We start from the raw sequence: 23845 nt of genomic DNA, 5'->3' as shown, positions 1-23845 counted from the left end.
CCCATCCCTGGGATTCTCCAGGCAAGAACACTGGAGTGGGTTGCCATTTCCTTCTCTAATGCAGGAAAGTGAAGAGTGAAAGTAAAGTCGCTCAGTTGTGTCCGACTCTTTGCGACCCCATGGACTGCAGCCTACCAGGCTCCTCCGTCCATGGGGTTTTCCAGGCAAGAGTACTGGAGTGGGGTGCCATTGCCTTCTCCAAGCACTGCCTAGCTCTTGTCAATTTATTAGGAATTTTAAAATGGTGATATTCTAATACTTATTCTCCATATATTAACTACAATAATTCTATAAATTCTTCCCCCTCAATTATTTGATTATCCTGGGATAAGGCAGTATAAATTCTTCTTTCTCTTCAGATTTCCAGTTTTCAGAATAATTCCTCAACATCTTTCCAAAGGTAACTGAGTTGGTTTGTTTCCTTTTTGCCCTCTTTTATCATTCTGAATGCATAAGTTACATATTTAATACATTTCATTTCAGTTATTCTTAATGAACATCAAAGTACTCCACATATATCACCAGTTGTTTAGAATCCCTCATTGGATTTTGGGTTTCTGAGAAAACATCTTCAAGTTTCTGAAAGCTCTCTTGCTTTGGCAATACTTAGGTATTAATTTTTCCGATGTGAAATTTTTGTTGGGAGGAGAAAGTGCTTAAGTGCACGTATGAATCAAATGATCTCTCTCAAAATAAGCTGGGGCAAGCAGGCTGGGGTATAGATAAAACAAGTTTGGCCATCCATTGCTAACTTCTGAAATCAGTATAAGCACAGTTTATTATTGTTTCTTGTATCATTTGCTTGTATACATTTGAAAAATTCCATAATGAAGCTTTTAATTTCATTTTAGCAGTAAAACTGTAAAGTCACCAACTACTACAGAAAAACAGAAGACAAACATACCGTAAGTCTAGCTCACACCCAACCAGATAGTTTCTCAAAATTATATCAAAGTACATGCAAGAGAAAAAAAAACCCTTATCTATATTATCTCACTTGACATTCAAGAAAAAGTTGTATATTTGAAGTTAAGAGATAGTCTGAAAAGTGTGATTCTTAAAGTATTCTTTATTAAGATTATTAAAAGTTGTAGAAACAACTTTATATTATAAAGGCACAGGGAGACAGTTCTGATAAAATATTCAAATTAAACAGTAACTTACAGTACAAAAGACAATTTTAATGCACATACAAACCCCAAATGTCTGATTCAAAAATATTTTACTGTGTCTATTAATGGGCAATGATTAAAAATATAAATTGCTACTGTATAATAAATATCTGATAGTGAACATCTTGATAGCAAAGTGAACAAAATATTTATTGCTTTTCACATATATATTTTTCCCTGTAATTTAAAATTCCTAATTCTTTTATTATCTTCTCCTCAACTTTTCCAAAGATAAAAGAAATCGCACATAATCTCACGGGGGAAACGGCAGTTATCAAAAACCACCTCAAGGAGCAATCACTGCTGGCGCTGTTTTCTCACCTCCCACTCTGCGATCACAGACGCCCTTCCAAAAAGTAAGATCAGTGTCTGCTAAACGGTAAGACAACTGCTCTAATGACTGGCATTCTAAGGTTCGAAATGAATACTTCTACAAATATAAAAGGTGCTTCATTTTGAAACGTGTCTTTTTTTCAAAGTTTTGGGCAAGAGGCGAATGTCTGACAAGTAATTTTACCTACTCCCCTCAAAAGTTTTCCAAAGCTGTAAAAAGTCAGCTTGTAAAATTTACAGCACTTGAATATTTCTTTGAGGGCTAGTTGGCATATGTAATGTACTGACGTATAAAAATTAACATAATGCAGTGTATTTTGTAATGAAGAGATCTTACCCTTCTTCCAGTTTTTAAACTGGGGTTAACTTTATTGATTTCCTCCTGCTCTTTCTTTAGCAACCGTTATAGATAGTACAGGTAGAACTTCCATCACAACAGTAAAAGAACATGAAAGCAACATCCTAATGAATGCTATTTCAACTTAAGAAACATCCACATGAAAGTCTTTGATAATCAATGTAAAGTTACTTAACCATATGTCATGTTCAGACAGTGTGTAGCAGCTAGTAATGCACCTGGCACAGAGTTGATGCTCAATAAATAGTTGCTGAATGAATGAAAAAGAAAAGCTTGGCTTTGGTTGTGCATACTTTAATCATGTTCTGATTAGAATAAGATCAGTCTAGAACTAAATACTGCACACTACATCAAACTTTGCTGTAAACAAAAGTTACGATTTCAAACAGAAAAATATCACCTACATTAGCTTTAGCCAATTTATATATACATATATTTTAACTGTAAAAAACAGCCGGGAGAAATTTCACACATTTGTTAATTTTTATCCACATACTTAAATTTGATGTTGTTGATGGTTAACAATTGGGAAATGAAGACCAAATTGGACAGAATGGCTAAACCTGTCTGCTTTATAGTTAGAATTACTAGTCCATCAATAAATAAAATGTTATGATGCCAGATTAAACTCAAACAATGACTACCACGCTGATTTTTGCAAAACTATCACGCTTAAGTTACAAAAATGTAACTTAAGTTACATATGTTTGGAAGCAGTAGCACGATTTTTCAACATTAAAGAATAACCAGGAAGATATGAATTTAATAATGACAGACTCAAAGTATTGGAAGTAGGATAGTAAGAATAAGTAGGTGACCAATTTAAAAATCTAGGACTAGGTCTAATATTTCTTTGGCATATGCATTACTATCCTCGACAAGTTAGCATTTAAAAAATACTGTTTATTTTTTCCTCTCAATTAAATTAACATCAAGGTATAGATTGCTAGTATACTCTTAAAGCATTTTAAGGGACAAAAATGACATTTTGCAACATATGCCAAAGTTCATATTAAGTGTACAGTTATAATTTATTGGCATAGAGGGATGTAACTGTTAAATAACCTTAAATGATCTCATGCAATGGTGAAACCACAGAAAGTGGGAAGAAATATAAGTATTTACACAATAAAATATTCAGTTTTCTGAAAACTGAATGCTGTTTTTTCAAAAAAAAAAAAAAACACAGTAAACCTGGGAATCCTAACGGTAAATATGTACCACATAGCCCTGAATGAAAACTAGCCCAACTGTAAATGAACACCTATAGTAACCTGAATGTGTAAAAATTTAATAAAAAACATAAAAATGGAAGAGAAAAAAAAAAAAAAAACCCTATACACCAGAAGGAAAAAGTAGCCTATAAAACAGGCCAATTTAACTTGATATTCAAAGTAAATAAAAGAGATTCACAAAATCATGACATTAATGCAAACTAAGTCAAGTACCAAGTACCCTTTGATACACAAGCCAATACAACTATCAGACTCATTTCCAATAGCTTAACAATACTCATTAATCCAGTCAGGCATTCAGGGGCTGAAGCGGTCAATGAGAGCTCAAGCCTCCAAAGTTTAAGAACAAACTTGTCTGCAGAAGCATCGTGTGATTTTTGAAATCATGTCTTATTTTGGTGGATGTTAACATAAGATCTGTCAGTGCAAGTTTATCATCCATTTGGAAGTATTACTTCCAAATTTCATTTTTCCAGATAGTTTTTGGTAGTTTTCCTTTTAGCCAGTGCTATGTAAATGAAGAAACGCAAAGACAAGTTCACCGTAGACTACCTCACATTGTTACTTAGTTGTGCTAGATATTCACGCAGTTCTTTCGCAGCCTGGAATCTGCCATAGCGCTTCTTTGGGTTGGCGCACTCATCCAGCAAGGCCTCGAGGCGGCCGTCTTTGGCAATTTCACTTGGCGGATCGTGGAGGAGTCCTCCAGAAGTGCCACGCCAGGTGGCATGTCTGGATAAGAGGTTCTGACAAACAGCATAATAATTGTGGTCCACAGTGGCTCGAGCACAAAGAATTTCTTTTGAAAATGATAAGCAAGCCTCCTTATCACAGTCATCAAATTTGCTTTCATACCATACATCCCAATTTTCAGGCTTATCTGTGAAAAGGTAAAGAAGAAGAAAGAGAAAAATACATTTTAGAAGACTTTCCATTGTTTCCCAAAATGTAACATTTGACTAATGAACACAGTAATGCTGGCTCTTAAAACTATATTACATTAAACATTTAAATATATTAATTTCTACAAAAACACTTATGAGGAGTCCACCAAGGCAGGGGAGAAGGATCAGACAAGGTCCCTACATACTAAAGACCAAAGGGTTCAGCTTAGAGTGAAACTCTCCACGATACAAAGAAAGGGCCACGTACAAGTCTGACATGGTGCTCCATGAGTACAGAGGAAGCAGCATCTGGCCTGGGACTGCAGAAAGCTGCACAGAGAACAACTGATTTAGGTTTTGAAAGATAAACAAGTCTGAAAAGAGGGAAAACAGCATGCTAGCCCCAGGGTACAGTATGTACAAAGGCATGGATCTAGGGGGTTGGCCCAGCTGGTACGGGAAATAATAAATTCACTGTGGCCACACCATGAGACAGGTGACTGGGGAGGAGGCACAGACAATGCTAGAGGAATAGGTTGCATCTCCTGTGGTCAGGACCATGATCTGTCTAATAGAAATGTAACTCTGGGCTGAAGACTGGAGGTGCTAGGATGATGACAACAACTAAAGAAGGTCCAGGAGAAAAAGTCAGATTGCAGAAACACTTGATACAAAAATTAACAGTAAACTCCGAGGTTCTAACTGGATGACAAAGTAGACACTATTAACATAATATTAATATTTTATACATACAGAGTAATATAAAGTAGCTGTGAGGTATTCACTGGAAAGGTTCATTCAAGAAACTAAAAGGCCACTGCAGCTGAAGCATTAAGGGCACTGCAGTTATGTTAAAAACGAAGCAGAACAGGGCCAAGTCACATAGATTATTCTCTGGTAAAGTGTATGAATTGTACTTGACAAACCACTGGAAGTCAATACAAGCATTAAGGAAGGGAGTGCTAAGATCAGATTTATGTTTTGAAAAAGTAACTACCTGAGTAGAAGGAAACCAAAGGAGGAAATAATTTCAGAAAGCTGTTACTAATCAGTCACTCACAAATTTGCCAATTGGGTGACTGCAAATAGTAACGTGATCTTCTAAGTCAGGTTTAATGGGCTGAGAAATGCATGGAAGCTGAGGAAGTAGAGAAAGGCAATAAGCAACTTTTAAAAATAGAGGGAACGCAGGAAAGAATGTTATGCATACTTGTTTATGGGAAAGTAAGAAAAACTAGATTTTAAGAAGGTGGGTGGGAAGTTGAAGAAACTAACTGATGCAAAAAGTTCCCAATGAAGGATCTATTTTGTCTGAAAAAAATAAATGTGTATCACTTTTACTAGTTTGGATGATAAAGGGAAGGACATTAAGGGAGTTGCCACAACAAAACCACAATTTCCCTGTAAAGGTCATTTACTAGAAAGAATTAAGAAAAGAGGGTGAATAAATAAATACAGCCTTTTGCAAAGTGTCTATTTAGCCAACTCTACCGTGAGACATTTGAAAAGAATAAGCCAGAGCTAAAAAAGCACTGGAGCAATGCTCACCGTATGAAATGCAAAAATACAGAAACTATACTGTATTCATCCAAGGTCAGGAATTAATTGGTACAAAATTGTAACATGTATTCCAGGAATGTTCACGTTAAAAAAAAATTTTTTTTTACAAAAAAATTATTTTTACAAATACTGGAATAATAATGTTGCAGAGTTTAGGCAAGTCACAGAACTCTGTGTATATCTTAAAAAAAAAAAACAAAACTGAACACTTGAAAAAAAAAAAAAAAAGCACAGTTTAAGCTTCCACAAATGTATAAAGAGGTTAAGTGGGTAATGATGTACTCCAGAACGGGGCATCCACTCCCTGTGAAAGGATCTGCATGGCATATAAGAAAGAATCAGAAAGTAGTTTTGTGAGTATGGAATCAGAACAGGGCATTGAGAAAAATCAAGTATTTAACAAGATAAGCCGAGATAATGTAAAATGTGTCAACCTAATACATTGCTGTTACATTCACTGCATTCCACAGGTGCCACAAACTTTTGGTCTCTTCATCAACAGACCCACATGACAGGAGGGGATTAAAAATACAAGGTTTTTACTATGGAACAACCCTTCAGTTTCTTTCACTAAGTACATTAGTTATAGAACCACAGGCTTTGTCCTTGAAACTAAAATTCCTATGACAATTTTCAAAACACTTTAGACATTCTGCCCACCTATCCAGTGAAGAGCTCATAAATAAATGAAAGCAAAGTTTAATGTCAAACCAAAGTTAGAGATCTGCAGTGCTAGGAATCATCTACATGGTTAAAAAGGAAAAAAAGAATCACTGGAAGGACCTCACAGAAAAACGAAACACAGAATACCAGTGTAAGAGAATGCATAGAAAAACAGACTCCACAAAAGCAGTATAGTCTCTCTGGTAGCCTTTAACTAAATAAAAACTTAATTCTGGATTATAGTCCTAAACCACAGCACACAGCAGACGGTATGAAAAAGACATGTACACACACACACACCCCACATACAGTACATCTGGGTCCATTTGAACATGAACTATGTTTTACTATATATGGGCAAACTGTGATTAAGAGTACAACTCTAATAAATCAGTATTTGTTTACCAGTCAAATAAAACAAAGAAAGATGCAAGGTTGCTTTCTAAGGAGGAAGTTTTAAAAATCTGCTTCATATAAATGTAAACATCTGACATAGAAAAAAAATCTACAAGTTATATACTTACTTTGTCTGATTAACCTTTTGTCAGCAACCAAAACATTTTCAGCATCCACAATGATTACCTTCCCATCTCTAGGACCAACAGCAAAATTGTCAAAGCTGACGTCCAGGAGGTAGAGTGCAAATTCAAAGTCATTGTTTGTGAGCTGCTCTGCTATTTCCATTAATTGCCAAGCGAGGTCAACTCGTTTCTCCCATGGTGCATTAAAGTAACTCCACAGTTCTTCTCCAACATAATTTACAGCCACCATTCTTCCACAAGCTCCAAGATATTTTGCAAATGGCCAACCTTCATCAGATGGAAAACTCTACGAAAGAATTATCTTTATTACAAGACATTCTGGTGAGGATATACTAGGTCTATCCCCAGATTCTCACAGTAGAGATTTCTGCTAGGCATGAGCTTGGATTTTCTTGTTATATTCAATAGTTCAAAAGAGATAAACTTTTTTTTTTAATTGAGGCATAATTAATTTAAAATGTGATGTTAATTTCTGTTATACAGCAAAGTGATTCAGTTATATGTATATATACATTCTTTTTAAAAAATATTCTTTTCTATTATGGTTTATCTCAGGATATTGAATACAGTTCCCTGTGCTACACAGTAGCATCTTGTTATTTATCCAATTCTATATTTAATAGTTTGCATCCGCTAAGTCCAAGTTCACCCCTACCCTTCCCCCCTTTGGCAAACACAAGTCTGTTCTCTAGGTCTGTGAGTAACTTTCTTTCTTAACTCATACCATTACTATGGACTTGAAATTTTTTAATAGATTACCTCACATTATAAAGCTAAAATAAGTCTTGCTTATCGAAATCTCAGAATCAAACCAATCAACAAAACTCAAGACGCCTTCTTTATTACCAGATCTAAAAGTACAGATGCTTTCCTTTATCTTTTTGACTCATGTACATACAATCAACCGAAACTTTCTTTTGAATGAACAGGACTGCACACCTATTAGCCAGCAAGTGTTACCAGGCATCAGGCACTCTGTTATGCTGGCAGTTAAGAGTGAACTAGTCTCTCAAACAGAAATTTTAGAAGACAAATACCAAACAAATAACTATGAGTGCAATTAAGCATTAGTTACTAAAAAATGGTTCTGGTCCTGAGAGAGTATTTAATAGGGACTTCATCTAGTGCAGAAGCAGGCAGGAGAGGAATGCAGAGAAAGATTCTTGGGAAATGTCTTCTAATCTGTACCCACAGGTTGGTAAAGAGCAGTCTGGTAACCCACAGTGCAATCTCCACTCCAAGTATCTCTGATGCCAAGTTAGCCTTGCTTCCCTTTCCAATGTCACCATATTGTCTATTCACCTTAAATCCAACGTCAAAATTATTTATTCTCCTGATCTTGCCAAGATTTTCTAATGGATTTTTTTAACTACTAGGGAGATTAACATCCTAAAACAAAAGTCTTCCAGGATTATGAACAAGTTATTTTCAACCTAAGTAAAATGGCAGGCTTATTCTAAAGTATTCTGTAGTACTGTAACACCCAGCTACAAGTTGAGCAAAGAGCAAAAGGGTGGGAAGTAATGCAACAACTTTTGGAAGATCACGTGACCAGAGGTGTTTTTAAAGAGCTATTTTTCAGAATAGTGAAGTGAAAGTCACTCAGTCATGTCCAATTCTTTGTGACCCCATGGATTATACAAGTCCATGGAATTCTCCAGGCCAGAACACTGGAGTGGGCAGCCATTTCCTTCTCCAGGGGATCTTCCCAACCCAGGGATCAAACCCAGGTCTCCCACATTGCAGGCAGATTCTTTACCAGCTGAGCCACTAGGGAAGCTCTTTCAGTATAGTCCCTTTCCTTAAATTAGAGGAAGAAATCATGCAGATGATATTTACACAGATTGCAGAGGAAACAAACCAAAACACTATAGAATATAAATATAAATATAGCCTATGTCTATTGCTAAAAATTGAACAATCTACATAAGAGCCAGAGATGAGACTCTTCTGGGAACACAAGAAAAGTAGGTGGGTGATATTAATTTTACTCTGAGCTTTTATAAAATTGACAAAACTCAGTAACACTCTTACTTTAAAACTTTTATCAACCTTAAAACAAAAGATTTATAGATGCCTTCATCCATAATTGCCTATTTTCATTTGTGCTTCCTTTTAACTCTATCAATGTAGAATAACTGTATTTGTTCTTTGTATGTATACCTTTTCCATTTAAATTTCAATATCTGCAGTTTTGTCATATATTAATTATGTAAATTAAAAATTTAGATATGCTAGTATGAATCTTTAAATATAGTAAACTAATTAATTCAATTTTATTCACAGACAATATCTGATTCTTTAGTAATTAGAGGAAAGTACATTTTTGATCTTATCTGAGATTTTAAAACTTCTTGTGGGCACTGGGGAAAGTGACAGATTGCTCATTTCCAATGTGACATGCAAAAACTGCTGACCATACGTTATTTTCAGCTTTTCCTCCCAACTTAAAATACCTCCATAAACTTGAAAATTTATAGGCAAAATGATTACAACAGATTTAACTATTTCTCAGAAGTATTCATGTATAAAATCTGATATATAAAACAAAAGCACTGAAAATAACTAAGTATGTGAGATTATATAGTTTTGCAGTGCAAAAAATAAAGAACTCCTCCACAAACACTATTGGTATATTATTCACATGCCATATTGTCAAACAGATACAAACATATCTTTGTGAAACTAAAATGGTCTTTGACAACAGGAGAAAAGGGAACCCTGCCAACATCTGCACATGTACAAATGCCTCCTTGTTTTTGGAACCTTTCCAAGTGAACGACAGTCAAATATATACCTCATTACTCACTCTCATGGAAGAGAATAAAATATATGAACAAATGTCATATTGAGCAACTTTATATTCATACAGCAATTTCTGACAATGTTAAATGAAATCATGTTATGCCTCATTTTAAGAAGAGCACAATTCTTTCATATAATTTGCTACCAAATCTTTTGGAAGAACTTTAACAAATGAATTCATATCACTTGCTCATATGAAAAGAGCTTTTCATTGAATAACCAAAAGTTATACTTCATTAATAAGAACAGAATTCTACTAAGCATTCTATTAAAAATGCTCCAACGAAGCCAAAATATTTATAATTTGTATTTAAAACAATCTGGCATAGAATCAAATGTACCATGAGCAAGCAGAGTTTGAGAGACAAAAATTTTAAGATGTTACCACTTGGATTTATTAAATATATCAAGCAATAAGAAACAGAACATCTTACTTCCTGATTACCAAACTCCCACAGTGCATAAAACACAGTAGCTAGGATAAGAAGTATACTGCTGAGGTCCACTTTTTTTTTTCTTTAAACAAAATCTTAAAAATCTGCCCATTGTGCTAGGCAGATTTTCAAACTGCCTAACACAACAGGCACACATTTCAAGTACCTTGAAATAAAATGTGTGTTTCATTTTTACTTTTTGTTGATGTATAGGTGATTTACAATATTATGTTAGTTTCTATTGTACAGCACAGCGATTTGAGTTTTCATTCTTTTCCCTTATAGGTTATTTCAAAATATTGAGTATAGTTCCTATGCTAGAGTAGGTTCTTGTTGGTTATCTAGTTATATGTAGCAGTGAGTTTATGTTAATCCCAACCTCCTAATTTATCTCCCACCCACTTCCTTTTGGTAATCATAAATTTGTTTTCAAAAGTGTACAAGTCTCTGTTTTTGAAGTAAGCTCATCTGTATCCTTTTTTTTTTTAAGATTCCACATATAAACAATATTAATATGATTTGACTTTGTCTTGCTTACTTCACTTAGTATGATCATCTCTGGGTCCATCTCTGTCGCTGCAAATGCCATTAGTTCATTCTTTTTATGGCTGAGTAATATCACGTTGTGTATATATACCACATCTTCTTGATCCATTCATCTGTAGGTGGATATTTAGGTTGCTTCCATATCTTGGTTATTCTAAATAGTGCCGCAAGGAACCGTAGGATACATGTATATTTTGGAATTATGGTTTTCTCTGGATATATGCCTCGGAGCAGGATTGCAGAACCATATGGTAACTCTTCCCTGGTAGCTTCCCATATGGGCTTCCCTGGTGGCTCAGTTGGTAGAGAATCTGCCCGCAATGCAGGAGACCTGGGTTCAATCCCTGGGTCAGGAAGACCCCCTGGAGAAAGGAATGGCAACCCATTCCAGTGTTCTTGCCTGGAGAATTCCACAGACAGAAGAGCCTGGTGGGCTAGAGACCATGGGGTCTCAAAGAATCAGACATGACTGAGCGACTAACACTTTTACTTTCTTTCATGGCAACTCTATTTTCAGTTTTTTAAGGAACCTCCATACCATCCTCCATAGTGGTTGCACCAATTTATACTCCCACCAACAGTGTAGGAGGGTTCCCTATTCTTCTCACACTCTCCAGCATTTATTATTTGTGGACTATTTGATGACAGTCATTCTGACCAGTGTGGGGTGCTAAGTCATTACAGTTGTGATTTGATTTTTCTAGTAGGGGTGCTGAGCATCTTCTCATGTGCCTTTTGGCCATCTGTTTGTCTTCTTTGGAGAAATGTCTGCTTAGATCTTCTGTCCATTTTTTGATGGGGTTGTTTGTTTTTTGATCTTGAGCTGTCTGAGAAAATGTGTGTTTTTTACAGGATTATTTACTAGTGAAAAAATGCATACAAATACTTTTCATCTGAAAGGGAGTCTTTAAACCTAGAATGGTTTAAATTCTAACTGGATTGGAGGCACTCCAATTAATTGTTCAGGGTTTTTCATCAGGTTTGAATATGTCATACAGTATGCAAAGTTATAACTAAGTATTAGTTTAAGATTACACAAAATGGTTAAAAAACATATTTACTACTCTATTATTGCTTTTTTTTTTACATTAAGTGGGTGACCACCCAAAGAAAAAGTTTTGAGTGTTACTACCAATGTAATAATTAAAAATGGAAATTTAAGTATCAAGTCAAAAATGCTTAACTCTAAGATTTAAAGCAACATTAAATGCTTTCACTGTTAATTAACATAGTATTTTGAATATGAAACCTAAGATATATCATCATGTCTAGGTTCTGAAACCTTAAAATCAAGGTTTCAGAAACTACTAGGATCATCTTCATTTTATGAGAAAATAAAATACATACAATCAATATAGTAAAGAGACAATTCAGATATTTTCTATTCTTTAAGATACATAATATAAAATTTCTATATTTAAAGGGTAAAACAGGGTATAAGCAGAATAGACTTGAAATCACTAGTCTACCTTCTAAGTTCCACCTTTACCTCTGCATCTCACTAGCTGTGTGAGGGTGGCAAAGTCAAAACGTTTTAGCACTTTAGTCTCTTTGTAAAACTGGAATAATACTTGCCCCCTATTCATCAGGGCCATCAAAGGGAAAAAAGTATGAAATGCTAAACTGCAAAAAGGCTCAGTGCTATGAGAGATGTCTAGTGATATACAAGCACTAAATACATAGAACATTTAAAACTTGGTAGTATGTACATACATAAACACAGAATTGTAATTTGATTTTCATTTATAATAGGTAAGTACCACAAAGTAAATTCTAAACGCTGACATATCTATCACATCTATTGATTAAAACCAAAAGTCACAACGCTTTGTGGACTTTTCATGTGACCAAATGGGACGTGCAATCTAAAAATTCTAGAGTTGGAGGGTACTCAAGTTTTAAATACAGTTCAACTTTATCAGCATATACCTTAAGTGAGTTGCCTCAAGTCACAAAAGTAGTGGGGCTTCCCTAGTAGCTCGTGGTGAAGAATCCTCCTGCCAACGCAGGAGCCACAAAACACATGGGAACTGCAAGTTTGACCCCTGGGTCGGGAAGGATCCCCCGGAGGAGGAAATGGTAACCCACTCCAGGATTCTTGCTGGGATAATCCCATGGACAGAGAAGGCTGGCAGGCTACAGTCTATGAGCTCACAAAGAGTTGGACATGACTGAGCATGCATACATACACACACGCAACTATTAAGAGGTGAAGTCAGGCTAATATAATCGCTTGATCCCAACATCCCTGTTTCAGAAGTTTTCAAATTTTGGAAAGGTGACAGTATGTGTGTTTCACACTCATTACGCAATGCTTCAAGGACTTTGGGATAGCACCTCACGAGAAAACCTTTCGCTGCAAAAATACCATAAGCTTACTCATCCCAAGTTGGATAAAGCACATAAATTACCTCATGTGTTTTCACATTTGTTTTTTAACTTGACAAGGCCTATTTTTCTTCACGTTTTAAATTTGGAATTGCAGATAAGGTCAACTCACATCTCACTGACTACTACAAGAAGCTGGAGTAAAAGGCAATTGAGAATTACTGTGGAATGAAAATCTTGAATTAAAAAAATCCTATATCAAGACTAACTCCATCAGAAATGCTAAGTAAAGAGTTGCAAATAAAACATAATCCTGTTCTTAGGAAGGCTTTTTAGCCTGAGTTAGGAAGATGATTAGAAACATATATAAATGATAAATTCTGGAATTTGTTACAAATCACAGGAAGGTACAGAAGATGTTGAGAAAGAAGAACAGGGACCTATTTTAAATTGTATAGTAAAAGACAGCCTCTCTAAGGAAGTGCTACTTAGGGAGAGCTCTAAATGCTGAGCATAATATCACATAGACTGGGGATGAGGCAGTAAGAATGTTGGAGGAATATGTTAGAGCCAGAAACTGTCTTCTCAGAACTGAAAGGAAAAAAAAAAAAAAAAAAAGGCCAAAGAAGCTGCAGTGAAATGAGGAGGCAATGGGTTCTGGAGAGGGAGGCAGAGATCAGATCACCTTGGGAATTACAGAATAAAATACAAACTCTCCAACACAGTCTACATGCCATGAAAAAACCAAACGTGTCAAATCTTAAACATTCAGAAACATCTTATTTACTGGAGTTAATCAATATCCTGTGGTATATAACGTTATTCTGAAAAACAAGTTTTTACAATATCATCCTTTAATCAACAGCCACTGTCCTACCACATTAATTAGATAATTTTATTCTATTATATCAGAATATAGTCCTGAAAAAAGGAGACACAGGATGTGTAAGTAAAACTGATAAAAAAATATAAAGTCAACTCTAAAATGTTCATGTTCTATTATCTTTTACTCTCTTTACATGACCAAAAGTGGGATTTGCACACTAAGTTTAAAAGATAATTTAATACAAAAAATATAAAATATTTTATAGCCATTTATTATCTCACAACATGCCATTAAAAAGAACATAACTTTGCAGTTTGCCTAAAAAGGAAATGTGTTACATGACTGCAAGACTGATTTTTTTTTTTAAAGGAGAAAATTCCTAGTAAAAAGACAATGACTTGAAAAAAACTCATAATCAAACATATAGTCTAAAAATCTAGTTACAGGTTTTCTAAAGAATTGGCATTTCTACTCATACACACAATTTAAACTTGAGATCATTTCTAGAGAGTAAATTATCAAAAGCACAGAAAATGCTTAGAGGTTCAATCTGAGCTTCAAAATTACTTTTAAAAGCCAAAATTTGAACAAAATCCCATTGTAGTAATGCATGTTATAACAGCTGTTCATAGAGATTAGTCAAATGTTCTGGTGACAGACTAATGTGTTCACAGTTTTGTGAACTGTCTAGAGGGGGAATACAGTAAAATTACTGGAATGATTTAATGGTTACCTAATTTTTGCTAAAATTTCTTTAAGACCTCAACTTCTTAATTTATACCACCAAATAGTGGCCAAAATCCATTGCAAAGACTGTAGAATCTTAGTAATCTCAAGATTTTCAAGTCACAGGATATGTTCCATTTATTTCACTAAATAATTTTCTGAATGCCATTTCCACCCACCTAGAATTCCAACAATATTAAGCAATGTCTTAAAAATAGCAAGGTTGTGTTATTTCACTGAATATCATGTCCAACAGCTAGCTGTATCTAAAATAAGAAACTCATGTCAAAACACATCAATAACAAAAAAATCTACCAAGTTAAATAGAAACAACTCATCTTTTAGAATAAATATCTTAAGAAATACTCTTCCATACCACACACAAAAAAAAAGGGGGGGGGGGAGAAGAAACCAAAATTGCTTGGCCACAAGTTTTAAATATATATTTACTACTCTCAACTAACCTCATGAGGACTAGCAACTGTGATCCATGTTTTTAAGTTGAAAGATATACCTGGAAACCCTATACTCAAATACTTACTTCTAATAAACTGTCAAATAATGGGGGAAAAAAGGTATAAGCAGCTTCTTTTGAACCCAATAACCTAAGAAGGCTACTTTATACTTTCTTTAGTCAAAATCTGATTTCTTTAAATAATCTGTCAATAAAAAAGTACTAACTTCTCCTCTTCCCTTTAAAACACAAACTGAATTAATACAGCCCTTCAGAAGTATAACATAGTATCTGCTAGGAGCATAGTATCTCTCTACATTAAATACCTGGTGCCTGGTTTTGAATGTGTATTCCTTTGTCTTAAATTTAATATAACCAAAACAAAACTCTTAGTTCTCCCTCCCCCAAAGCCATTCCTTCTCTGGGCTTCCTCAGCAGTAGTTGCTTAGACCAAAAACCCTGGGGATATCCTTTATGTTTCTTTCTCCCATACAGTAACATTCCCATCATCAAGTCCTATCAGGTATTTCTCCAAAACATCCTGTGTCTAACTGCTTTTCATAACCACCACTGCAACCACCTTAATACATACCAAGCTTTCTCCCACAAACAGGGCAAAAGCCTTTGATTCCTTAAGCCATTCTCCACAAAGCATGCCCTGCTAAAAACACATTTATTGTTTCCTATTGCTCTGAAAACAAAATTCTAAACTCATTAAGCATGTTTACAAGGTCACACAGAATATGGACCTTGTCTAGTTCTATGATCCTGTGTTCTACCAGGTTTTTCTACTCCCACGCTTGACCCTTCTTTGGAACCTCTGAATTTGCCCTCAGAATTCTGTACCACTGGCTTTTTCTCATCATTCACACCTCAACTAAAATGTCACTCTTAAATTCTGACCACTGAATTTAAAATTGTATCCCCAATCCAATTCTCCATTATAGGAGTCTGCTTTGTTCTTTTATAGTATGTAAAATCTAAGATTACCTTGCTCTTCATTTGTTTGCTGCCTATACCTAATGCCCCAGAAAGCAAAGAATCCGCAACTGTGCCCTGGCCTGTCATCTTTAGCACAGAGGTCAGTTCCCAGTACTACTTGTCAATACCACACAATTCTTGTCAGATCTCCCTCAGATAACACATTTTTTGAGGTTCCGTCTCAGAGTCTAAGAATGCCAAGAAAAACCTTGACTTAACCTCTATTTTAAAAATTATTTACTAATGTACCAAATAGAATTATTAACTTTATGACTTACAGAGAAAAGTTGAACTATTTGGTTTATATTACTGAATCCTTATGAAAACTATGTTTATACAATAGTCAGCAACATATGGGACAAATCCTCAGCGCCCCTTTAATTACTATTCCAAAAAAAACTACAGCCTCAAGCAGCAGCTACATAGGTATTTTGAGGTATATATGTATATGCAAAGATGGTGACATTTAAACATTTGCCATGGGAAGAGTAAAATTTATATATTTCTAAGACACATGTCATGGTGTACTAAGGAACTTTACTCGTCTAAAAATGAAACAGGCTGATGTGCAAAGTAATAATATACTGTAAAAAACTTTACAATTAAAGCTATTTTACATATATTATCTGAATAATCCTCTCCTTTAAAACAATTCATTGGATAAGTATTAACATCCTCACTTTACCCATTTAAAAACTCAGGGTCTGAACCATCAAGTGACTTGCTCATTGCCACCCTACAACTTTGTGGTGGTCTAGAATGCTATTTCAGTACGGCTGTCACACCTCCTGGTCCCTGTGGGCATAATCCCATTTATCCTCAGGACTCAATTCCTCTGTAAAATTCTCCCTGGTATCCACTCTGATGAAGGTACACTTAGACTTCCCTCCCTAAATGAGTCATCTGACAGGATGCACAGTATCTTTATTGGTAGGGCTAATTATGCTATACTGATTGTAATTAGTCATTTATATATCTGCCTCCTACACACAGCTAAGCTACTTGCTGCCTAGAAAGGCCTTTTCAATCCAAATGCCTTCTAACAGACTATTTACCGAACAAACAAAATTCAGTTCTCCTGACTATAGTCCAGGGCTGTAAGTCCAAAGAGCTTCCAGCTGCTTCAGATAAACTCCTGTAATCTAAAAAAAAAAAAAAAAAAGACATAAAACGTGGATAAAAAATTTGATTACATAATTTAAAATCTTTCAAAGTCTATGACCAGGGTGAATAACTATCCTAATTTTATGCCAAGCATTTATTGTTTTAAGACAGTTCACAATAATTTACTAAAGTTCATTATGTATAGGAAAAATGCAGGGCTTATATTCTAAGGACATATTAGTTTCAGTGTGAAAAGTAAAGAAAGAAATCATGCCAACATTCTGTGAAGAATAAGCAACAATAACAGCAATACAGGAAGGAGCCAGAGATCAGAGGCCAAAAAATCAGAATAAAAACCATTCTGATCATTCCCTGAAAAACTGACTCCCTATTAATGTATGAGAGGAATATGTGCTGACCCATGCAATGGAAATACGAGGGAAAATAGTTCAAATATTACACGAAAAAAATATTTCTGCACTCTCAGAACTAATAATGGCCAAAAGGTATGAAGATAAACAGAAAACAGGCCAGGGTATCAAATGATTTTGCTCCATTGATCTGGAAGTGGTGTTTTCCTATGGATGATCATCTGTTTCTACAATCTTTCCAAAATAAAAGTCTCCTTTTTGAGACCTGGGTTACACACAGATGTTATTTTTTTGTTTGCTCTGTTATTAAGCACAATCAAGTGTCAATAAAACCTCTGTTAAAAAGAAGAAAAACAAGGAAAAAAAAAAAAAAACAACCTCTAGATATAAGCTGATTCATTTATTAGATTAAAAAGTACTCTGTTCAGTACTACCTAGCCAGAAACATCTCTGAAGCCTAAATCTGGGAGTGTGGTTACCACATCAGCAATCATTGGTAGAGAAGTAGGCAGCCCCTTAAACTCTGGTTTGAAAAGAAACTCCTGAGACAAAGTCTGGAACATCCTTTCGAGGTGCCACTGCCCCACAAGAACCTTAGCTACCCTTAGCTCCAGACTATTTTCTTTTAAAGGCAGTCTCGAATTTAGATTTGTTTTAACCTGATTTCATCTGTGTAAAAACTGGGGCTAGGAAGACAAGCTTGAAATAGGGCTAGCTAATCTGGCCTCTGACCCATATACGCTAGCAGGAATCAAGTACCAAACCTCTGACTCCCTTTTGGAAGAGCTTAAACCCACCAGTTAAGCTCAAGCTCAGAAGCAGAGTGACAACTCAGGTTGAGAGTGTAAGAGGCTGAAAAGGAAAGGATCTAATTCAACTGTCTCATTTTAAAGATAAGTTAAAAAAAAAAAGAAAGAAAAAGAGGAAAAAAAAGGTAAGTAAAGGGAGTCCCAAAAAAAGTTTACCAAGAGTCCAAAGTAAAAAAATCAGCGAAATGGCCATCATCTGTTTATGTCAAAAAGTGCATCTTAGTACATCTTAAAGATATATTCTTCACCTACAGAAGTTATTTTTAAGGGCAGACACAACATTCACTCCAAGTTTAATTGTAAAAATTCATCCTGTAATGTAGGAATGGACTAAATTAGTGAAGTAAAGGTATGGTTGATATTCAAAAACATAGCTATTTTTAAGGTGATCCATATTCCAGACAAGCTTCAAAACTGTTAACCAAATGCATTAGATCATTAAGTTACTTTTACTTATTTAATATCTAAACACTTTCTAATTACTGAGTGCTTACTACGCATCAAGCACTATATAAAATGCTTTCCATGTATTATGTCATTTACAAGAACTGAAGGTTTAAAATCTATAGCTTAAACAATGATAGTTACATACTTTAAAAATTAAAGAAATCCTATTAAAAACATGATTTAGAAAACTTAAGACAAAATTCTGCAAATGAGACAAATTCCCACACCCTTGCCCTTAAAAAACAAAGAGCTTTCTTACTTCTATAAATAAGACCATCTTCACTATCTCTGAGTTATAAAGTCAGAGATAACATTTTGGGCTTCAGGAAATCCAGACAGTATTTTTCTCCCTCACACACTCACAATTTTTATAAATTCAAGAATAGGTTAAGTACAAATACTGGTAAAAATTTTATCAGTAACAGAAAACATCTTGCTATCTTGCGAAATACTTCAACCTCTCATTTTCAACTATTCCAAGAATGCTGCCATACACTGTATTACAAAGTCCCTCTCTGCATTTTTCCCCATAAGATTATGGCAAACTTGTTATAAAATATACCTCTAGGTAAAGTAAAACTGTGAAGAGGAAAAGAAGGTATCAGAGTAGAAGATAAAGGTTCTAGCCTGATCCTGTTGATGCTTATAATTTTTCCTTAGAGCTAGATAAGCTGCTGTAAGCTAGTAAAACTATCCAACGATGGGAAGAGTTATACTTCTGTATCATTTCACATTGGGAAATTTGTACTACAAATCTGTACAGCCTTACACAGATAAGTTAGGTCCATATCATATCTTGCAGACATTTAATACCATTCATGTCTCCTTTCAAGGCATAATAGAAACTCAGATTTTTTACTGTTTCTTAAAATCTGAAGAGGCAAATTGAATGGGCTAAATTCACACATACTTTTCAGTTCTTTAGTACCTTATCAAAAGAGATTTTTAAATGTTTATTTTTGGAAGCATGTTTACTACATGGAAACTCTTGTTAAGAACAGCTTGATGAATTCAGTTTAAAATACTTTTTCTGGGGCAATATAAAAAAAAAATCTAGTTTCTCACCAACTGTTCAATAAGTAGCTCCCTCTCCTGGAAAGAGGAAAAAAAAAGGGGGGTGCGGGGGAGTTCCTCTTTAAGCTGTAAAACACACACTTGTACTTTTAAAAATATTTTTAAAAAACACATGAATCCAAAAATATATATAAATAGAGTCAAAAAAATAAACATTGCAATGATTGACCAGTACTAAAGGCCTCAAGTCTGTATTTCACACAGCATGTAACTAGCTATAAAACTAAATCAACATTTCAATTTACAAACAGCCATGTATTTCCTCATACGCTAAAAACAAACTCTTATCCTATAATCCACCTAGCCACATGGTCAAGTGACTGTCAGTAAGTTTAAATTACAAAAACATAACTGATCTTTTTATTTTTTTTTTCAAGTCGTCTATCACTAAAAATGAAAAGAGAAGAAAAAGTTTAAGGGAAGAGTTAATCAGAAAACCTATCTGACAATCTCAACTGTAAAGTAAACTGAAAATGGCAAGACAACTTCAAGCTTCAAAAACATGTGTTTCCTAAATAAAGCATTTATCTCAGTGCAAATCAAATGTCAATATTTCTCCTATTAAAATGACATGTGTTTATAGAACTGCATGTACAACATTCTTAAAGTGTTAGTTCTAACATTAGCAGAATCATGATAAAAGCCTTTTAATATGCAGCTATTACTATAGGTGCAGAAACTGTGTATTATTAAGGTATTATCTTTACTAAATTTTTGGATCCCAGAGAATTTGACAGACTACTCAGCAAACTATATTGCTAGAGCCGTCTCCAGAGACCAAACTTGCTAACATAAACATCTATTTCTCAAAGAGAAAACGCAGCTTAAATGGAAAAAAAAAGTTTTAAATCAAAATATATGCATTAAATATGGACTTAGGCTTTAGAGGCTGACTAATTTTGTAACTACCAAATAAAGTAATTTCTTCAAGAGACGTTCAACCAGTTTTATATCCTATTTACTGATAAGAGAACAACATTTAATATACAATCTGTACTTTAAATGGCCCATTACATACATCCTATGACTCCTTAAAATTTACTACAGTTTTGTTTGAGGCAAAATACTTATTTAGTGTTAAAATTATTTGGCTACACGAATCAAACGATGCTGGTTTCTTCTGGCTAAGTTGGGCAGCGAAGAACTTGATAAAAGCAAGCCATATAAATGAATACTGGACATTCCTATACATGCACTTTAGATTAAAAAAAAATGCAACCCAGTACAAACCTCCCATCCATTGGTGACATTCTTAGCAGCGCAGACAGGGAGTGAAGTACATCAACATTACTTGGGATTAATTTTATGTCATGTTCCCCCTGCCCCCACCCCCCCCCCCACCCACTTTGTATTTGAAATACAGCACAACCGGTATGGTGAAGGAGCAAGGTAACTTTCCCTGTGGTTATCAGGAGAGATCACACCCCCACAGTTGCAACCAATGTCCAAGGACGCCGCACTAAAGGCGAATGGGAATGTGTATAAACTCAATAACTTTCCCCAAGGTAAACACAGTTTTGAGGGATTCTGTTTTCTTTTTTGGCCGTCACCGCCAGTAGAAAGATCACAGCCTATCCCCTAAGCCACGAGAGAGCCAATACGTCAACTAGGAGAGAGGTGACTCTTCTTTCCCCGTTTCTTGCCCTGGCCTAACACTTCATCTCCTCCCTGCAGCCAAATTACCAAACGAACAGAAAAGGTCACAGGATCAGCGTGAAAATGTCCGTCCAGACACCCTCGCAGCCTCAACTCCAACGTGCCTTATTTTTCCTCTTCCTAATCCCACGCAAACCACACGACTCAAGGATGAACTCCACTCCGACCATGGTCCCCATTTTCCAACCTCATCCTCCCAGTCTGGCTGTCCTGATGATGTGCCAGGTGAATGAGCTAAGGAATAAAACAAAGACAGACTTCGGGGCCGAAGTTAGGGCAGCCGGCGCTGGGTACTAAAGAGGAGAGCAAGAAACACTTGAGAAGAGAACTAAGAGAAAGGTCCAAGGACTCGTGAGCAGCCTGCGCCGCGGAAGCGCAAGCCCCGGCAGATCAAAGCAGAAAGGCAGGGAGGGAGGAAGAGAGAGCCCCAGGAAACTCGCCGAAGAGACATTTGGGGGGCGAACGAGAGACGCACTCCCTCTGGCGTGGAAGGATCCGCGGTCGGATCGGAGATGCGCCCGCGTCCAGCTGACCAGAGGCGACTCACCCTTAGGCGGCTCGCCCATCGCAACCCCTCACTTCGCCCGGGGTCCCCCTGCGCCGCCGCCTTCCCACGCCCGCCGCCGCGCCGCGCCGGGTCCAGACAGGGCGCCCGGCGCGGGCGGGGCCGCCTCTCCCGACTCCCGTTCCCCGGGCGGCCCTCTCGGCAGGACGCTCCCCACCGGAACCCCGCGCCTACCTGTAGCACCAGCGGCTCGGGGTTGAAGGCCAGGGTCAGCAGCAGCTGCATGCGCTCCGAGTCCTTGAGGTTGCGGAGCAGGAAGCTGCCCGAGTCCTTGGTCTCGGCGTAGCGGCGCACCAGGCGGTCGAGCAGGCGCTGCGAGGGGCAGTGCACCAGGTCGGACCAGCCCTCCACCGCCTCGGGCGTGAGCAGCCGCACGTCGCCGTTAAGGCGCGCGAACTCGGTGCGGGGCATGGCCTGGAGCAGGTCGCAGCGGGGCCGGCCGGTGGCCCGCTTGCAGATACTCTGGTCGAGCTGCGCCAGCTCGCGCTGCGAGCCGAGGCGCTTGAGCACCACTCGGCGGCGGCCGCCCTCGCGGGGCTCGCCGTACTGCGCGAAGTGGACGTTCTTCACGTTGAGGAAGTCCAGCAGGCGCAGGCGGCCCCACGCCTCGAACACCACCTGCCCGTTGAGAAAGCGGCGGCACCAGCTAGTTCCGAAGCACGCCGGGCACTTATTGAGCTGCAGGAAGCGCCGGTCGGCCAGCTCGTTGCGCTGCCAGGAGGCGAGCAGCGACGGCGACTGCAGCACCATCAGCACCAACAGGCTGCCCAGCGCCGCCAGCTTCAGCGAGCGGGACAGGCGGCCCAGCTTCGGGGGCACCAGGCGCCACATCCCGCCCGCCGCGCGTCCGCCAGCACCCGGAGGGCGAGCGCACCCCCGGGGCGCCCCCGCCGCGCCGAGACCCGGAGAGCGGCCGGCAGGGGCCCCCGGGCGAGAGAAGGAGCGAGGCGCGGGGGCTGGGGCGGGAAGCGGAGTGGGTCGGCGAGAGAGGGACGGAGAGCGGGAAGCCGCCGACCCGAGCAGGCTGCGACTTCTCCCAGTCACTAGTCTCCACAACTCTCGAGCTCCCTCCTCCGAGCTCCCCGCCCTCCGACTCCGGCGGCGCCTCCTCCAAGCCAGTCAAGTTATACAGCAGAGGGAGGAGGGCGGGAGCGCGGGGGCTCGCCGTGCGCGCGCCCGCGGCCGCCGTGCGCGCGCGCGCACTGCCCGCTGGGCGCGCGAGAGCTGCGGCGGAGGGGGCCGCCGCCTGCGGGACGAGCGGGGTCTCTGAGAGGAGACAAGGAGAGACTCACGGAAGGGGAGGAGAAGCTGGACTGACTCACACCGAAAAGTAGCAACGGTGTAGGAAGGTGGGAAGGACGAGGCGCCCGCGCGTCCCTGACGCCTCGCGCCCCAGTTCGTGCGCGTTGGCTCTCCGGGGGGAGGGCGCGGGGGCAGGGGGGCGGGGCTGGCGGGGCGGAGCTAGCGCGCCGCCGAGACAGCGTCGGCGCGGGCTCCCGGGGGCGGCTTTGGGGGGCGGGCAGGGTTGCTCCACGGGGCGGGGCTCCAGCTTTTGGAGGCGGGGTAAACCCGCGAGCTCCTGGAGTGAAATTACTTAATACTTTTCGTAGCCGTTATCCTTTTCTGATTGTTGCCTTTTACTGGAACCCGTTTTTTGCCATCGTGGAAACAGTCCCCTTAGGGGAAAAAAATAAAGGAGCCGCAGAAGCCTGTTGCAAGCCCCTGCCCTCCGCACGACGCGCCGGGGTGGAGGCCGAGTAGGCGGGGCGGTGTGCTCTCCGGGCCTTGAACGGGTGGGGGCGCGCGCCCGGGGGCGGGGCGAGGCGAGGCCGCGGCGAGAGCTCGCCTGCCCCGGTCCCGCGCGCCGCTCGCTCCGGGGGCGGAGAAAACGTGGGAGAAGGTGTCGGCTGTGGAGGGACTGTTTAGGGGCTTCACCTTCGGCATCTGTCACGTCTGTGAAGGCGTCTTAAAT

General features: G+C 38.5%; 1 protein-coding gene and 1 long non-coding RNA gene across 6 annotated transcripts in view; one reads left to right on the top strand and one right to left on the bottom strand.

Moving 5' to 3' along the window:
* Nucleotides 1–1049: 1049 nt before the first annotated feature.
* Nucleotides 1050–23181, bottom strand: DIPK2A (divergent protein kinase domain 2A). Of its 4 annotated transcripts, none has more exons than XM_061167809.1 (3): nucleotides 23166–23181; nucleotides 6730–7033; nucleotides 1050–3978 (listed from the first exon to the last, which is right to left on the bottom strand). In XM_061167809.1, exons 2-3 carry the CDS (start codon nucleotides 6974–6976, stop codon nucleotides 3647–3649), a joined length of 579 nt encoding a protein of 192 aa, XP_061023792.1. In that variant the 5' UTR covers nucleotides 6977–7033; nucleotides 23166–23181; the 3' UTR covers nucleotides 1050–3646. The 4 variants fall into 4 exon arrangements, with proteins under 4 accessions (XP_061023792.1, XP_061023789.1, XP_061023790.1 ...); XM_061167806.1 differs by lacking the exon at nucleotides 23166–23181 and adding an exon at nucleotides 22048–22949; XM_061167807.1 differs by lacking the exon at nucleotides 23166–23181 and adding an exon at nucleotides 21856–21957.
* The window catches only part of LOC133073801 (uncharacterized), a 45847-nt gene continuing 45073 nt past the window's right edge, over nucleotides 23072–23845 (top strand). For both annotated transcript variants that reach the window (XR_009697048.1, XR_009697049.1), the window contains exon 1: nucleotides 23072–23222. This is a non-coding gene — a long non-coding RNA (uncharacterized LOC133073801). The remainder of the gene's footprint in view (nucleotides 23223–23845) is intronic.

This window comes from Dama dama, chromosome 19 (assembly GCF_033118175.1).
Source record: "Dama dama isolate Ldn47 chromosome 19, ASM3311817v1, whole genome shotgun sequence".
NCBI lineage: Eukaryota > Metazoa > Chordata > Mammalia > Artiodactyla > Cervidae > Dama > Dama dama.
Note: the sequence above shows the minus strand (reverse complement) of the source record. Positions and strands in the feature narration are given on the sequence as shown.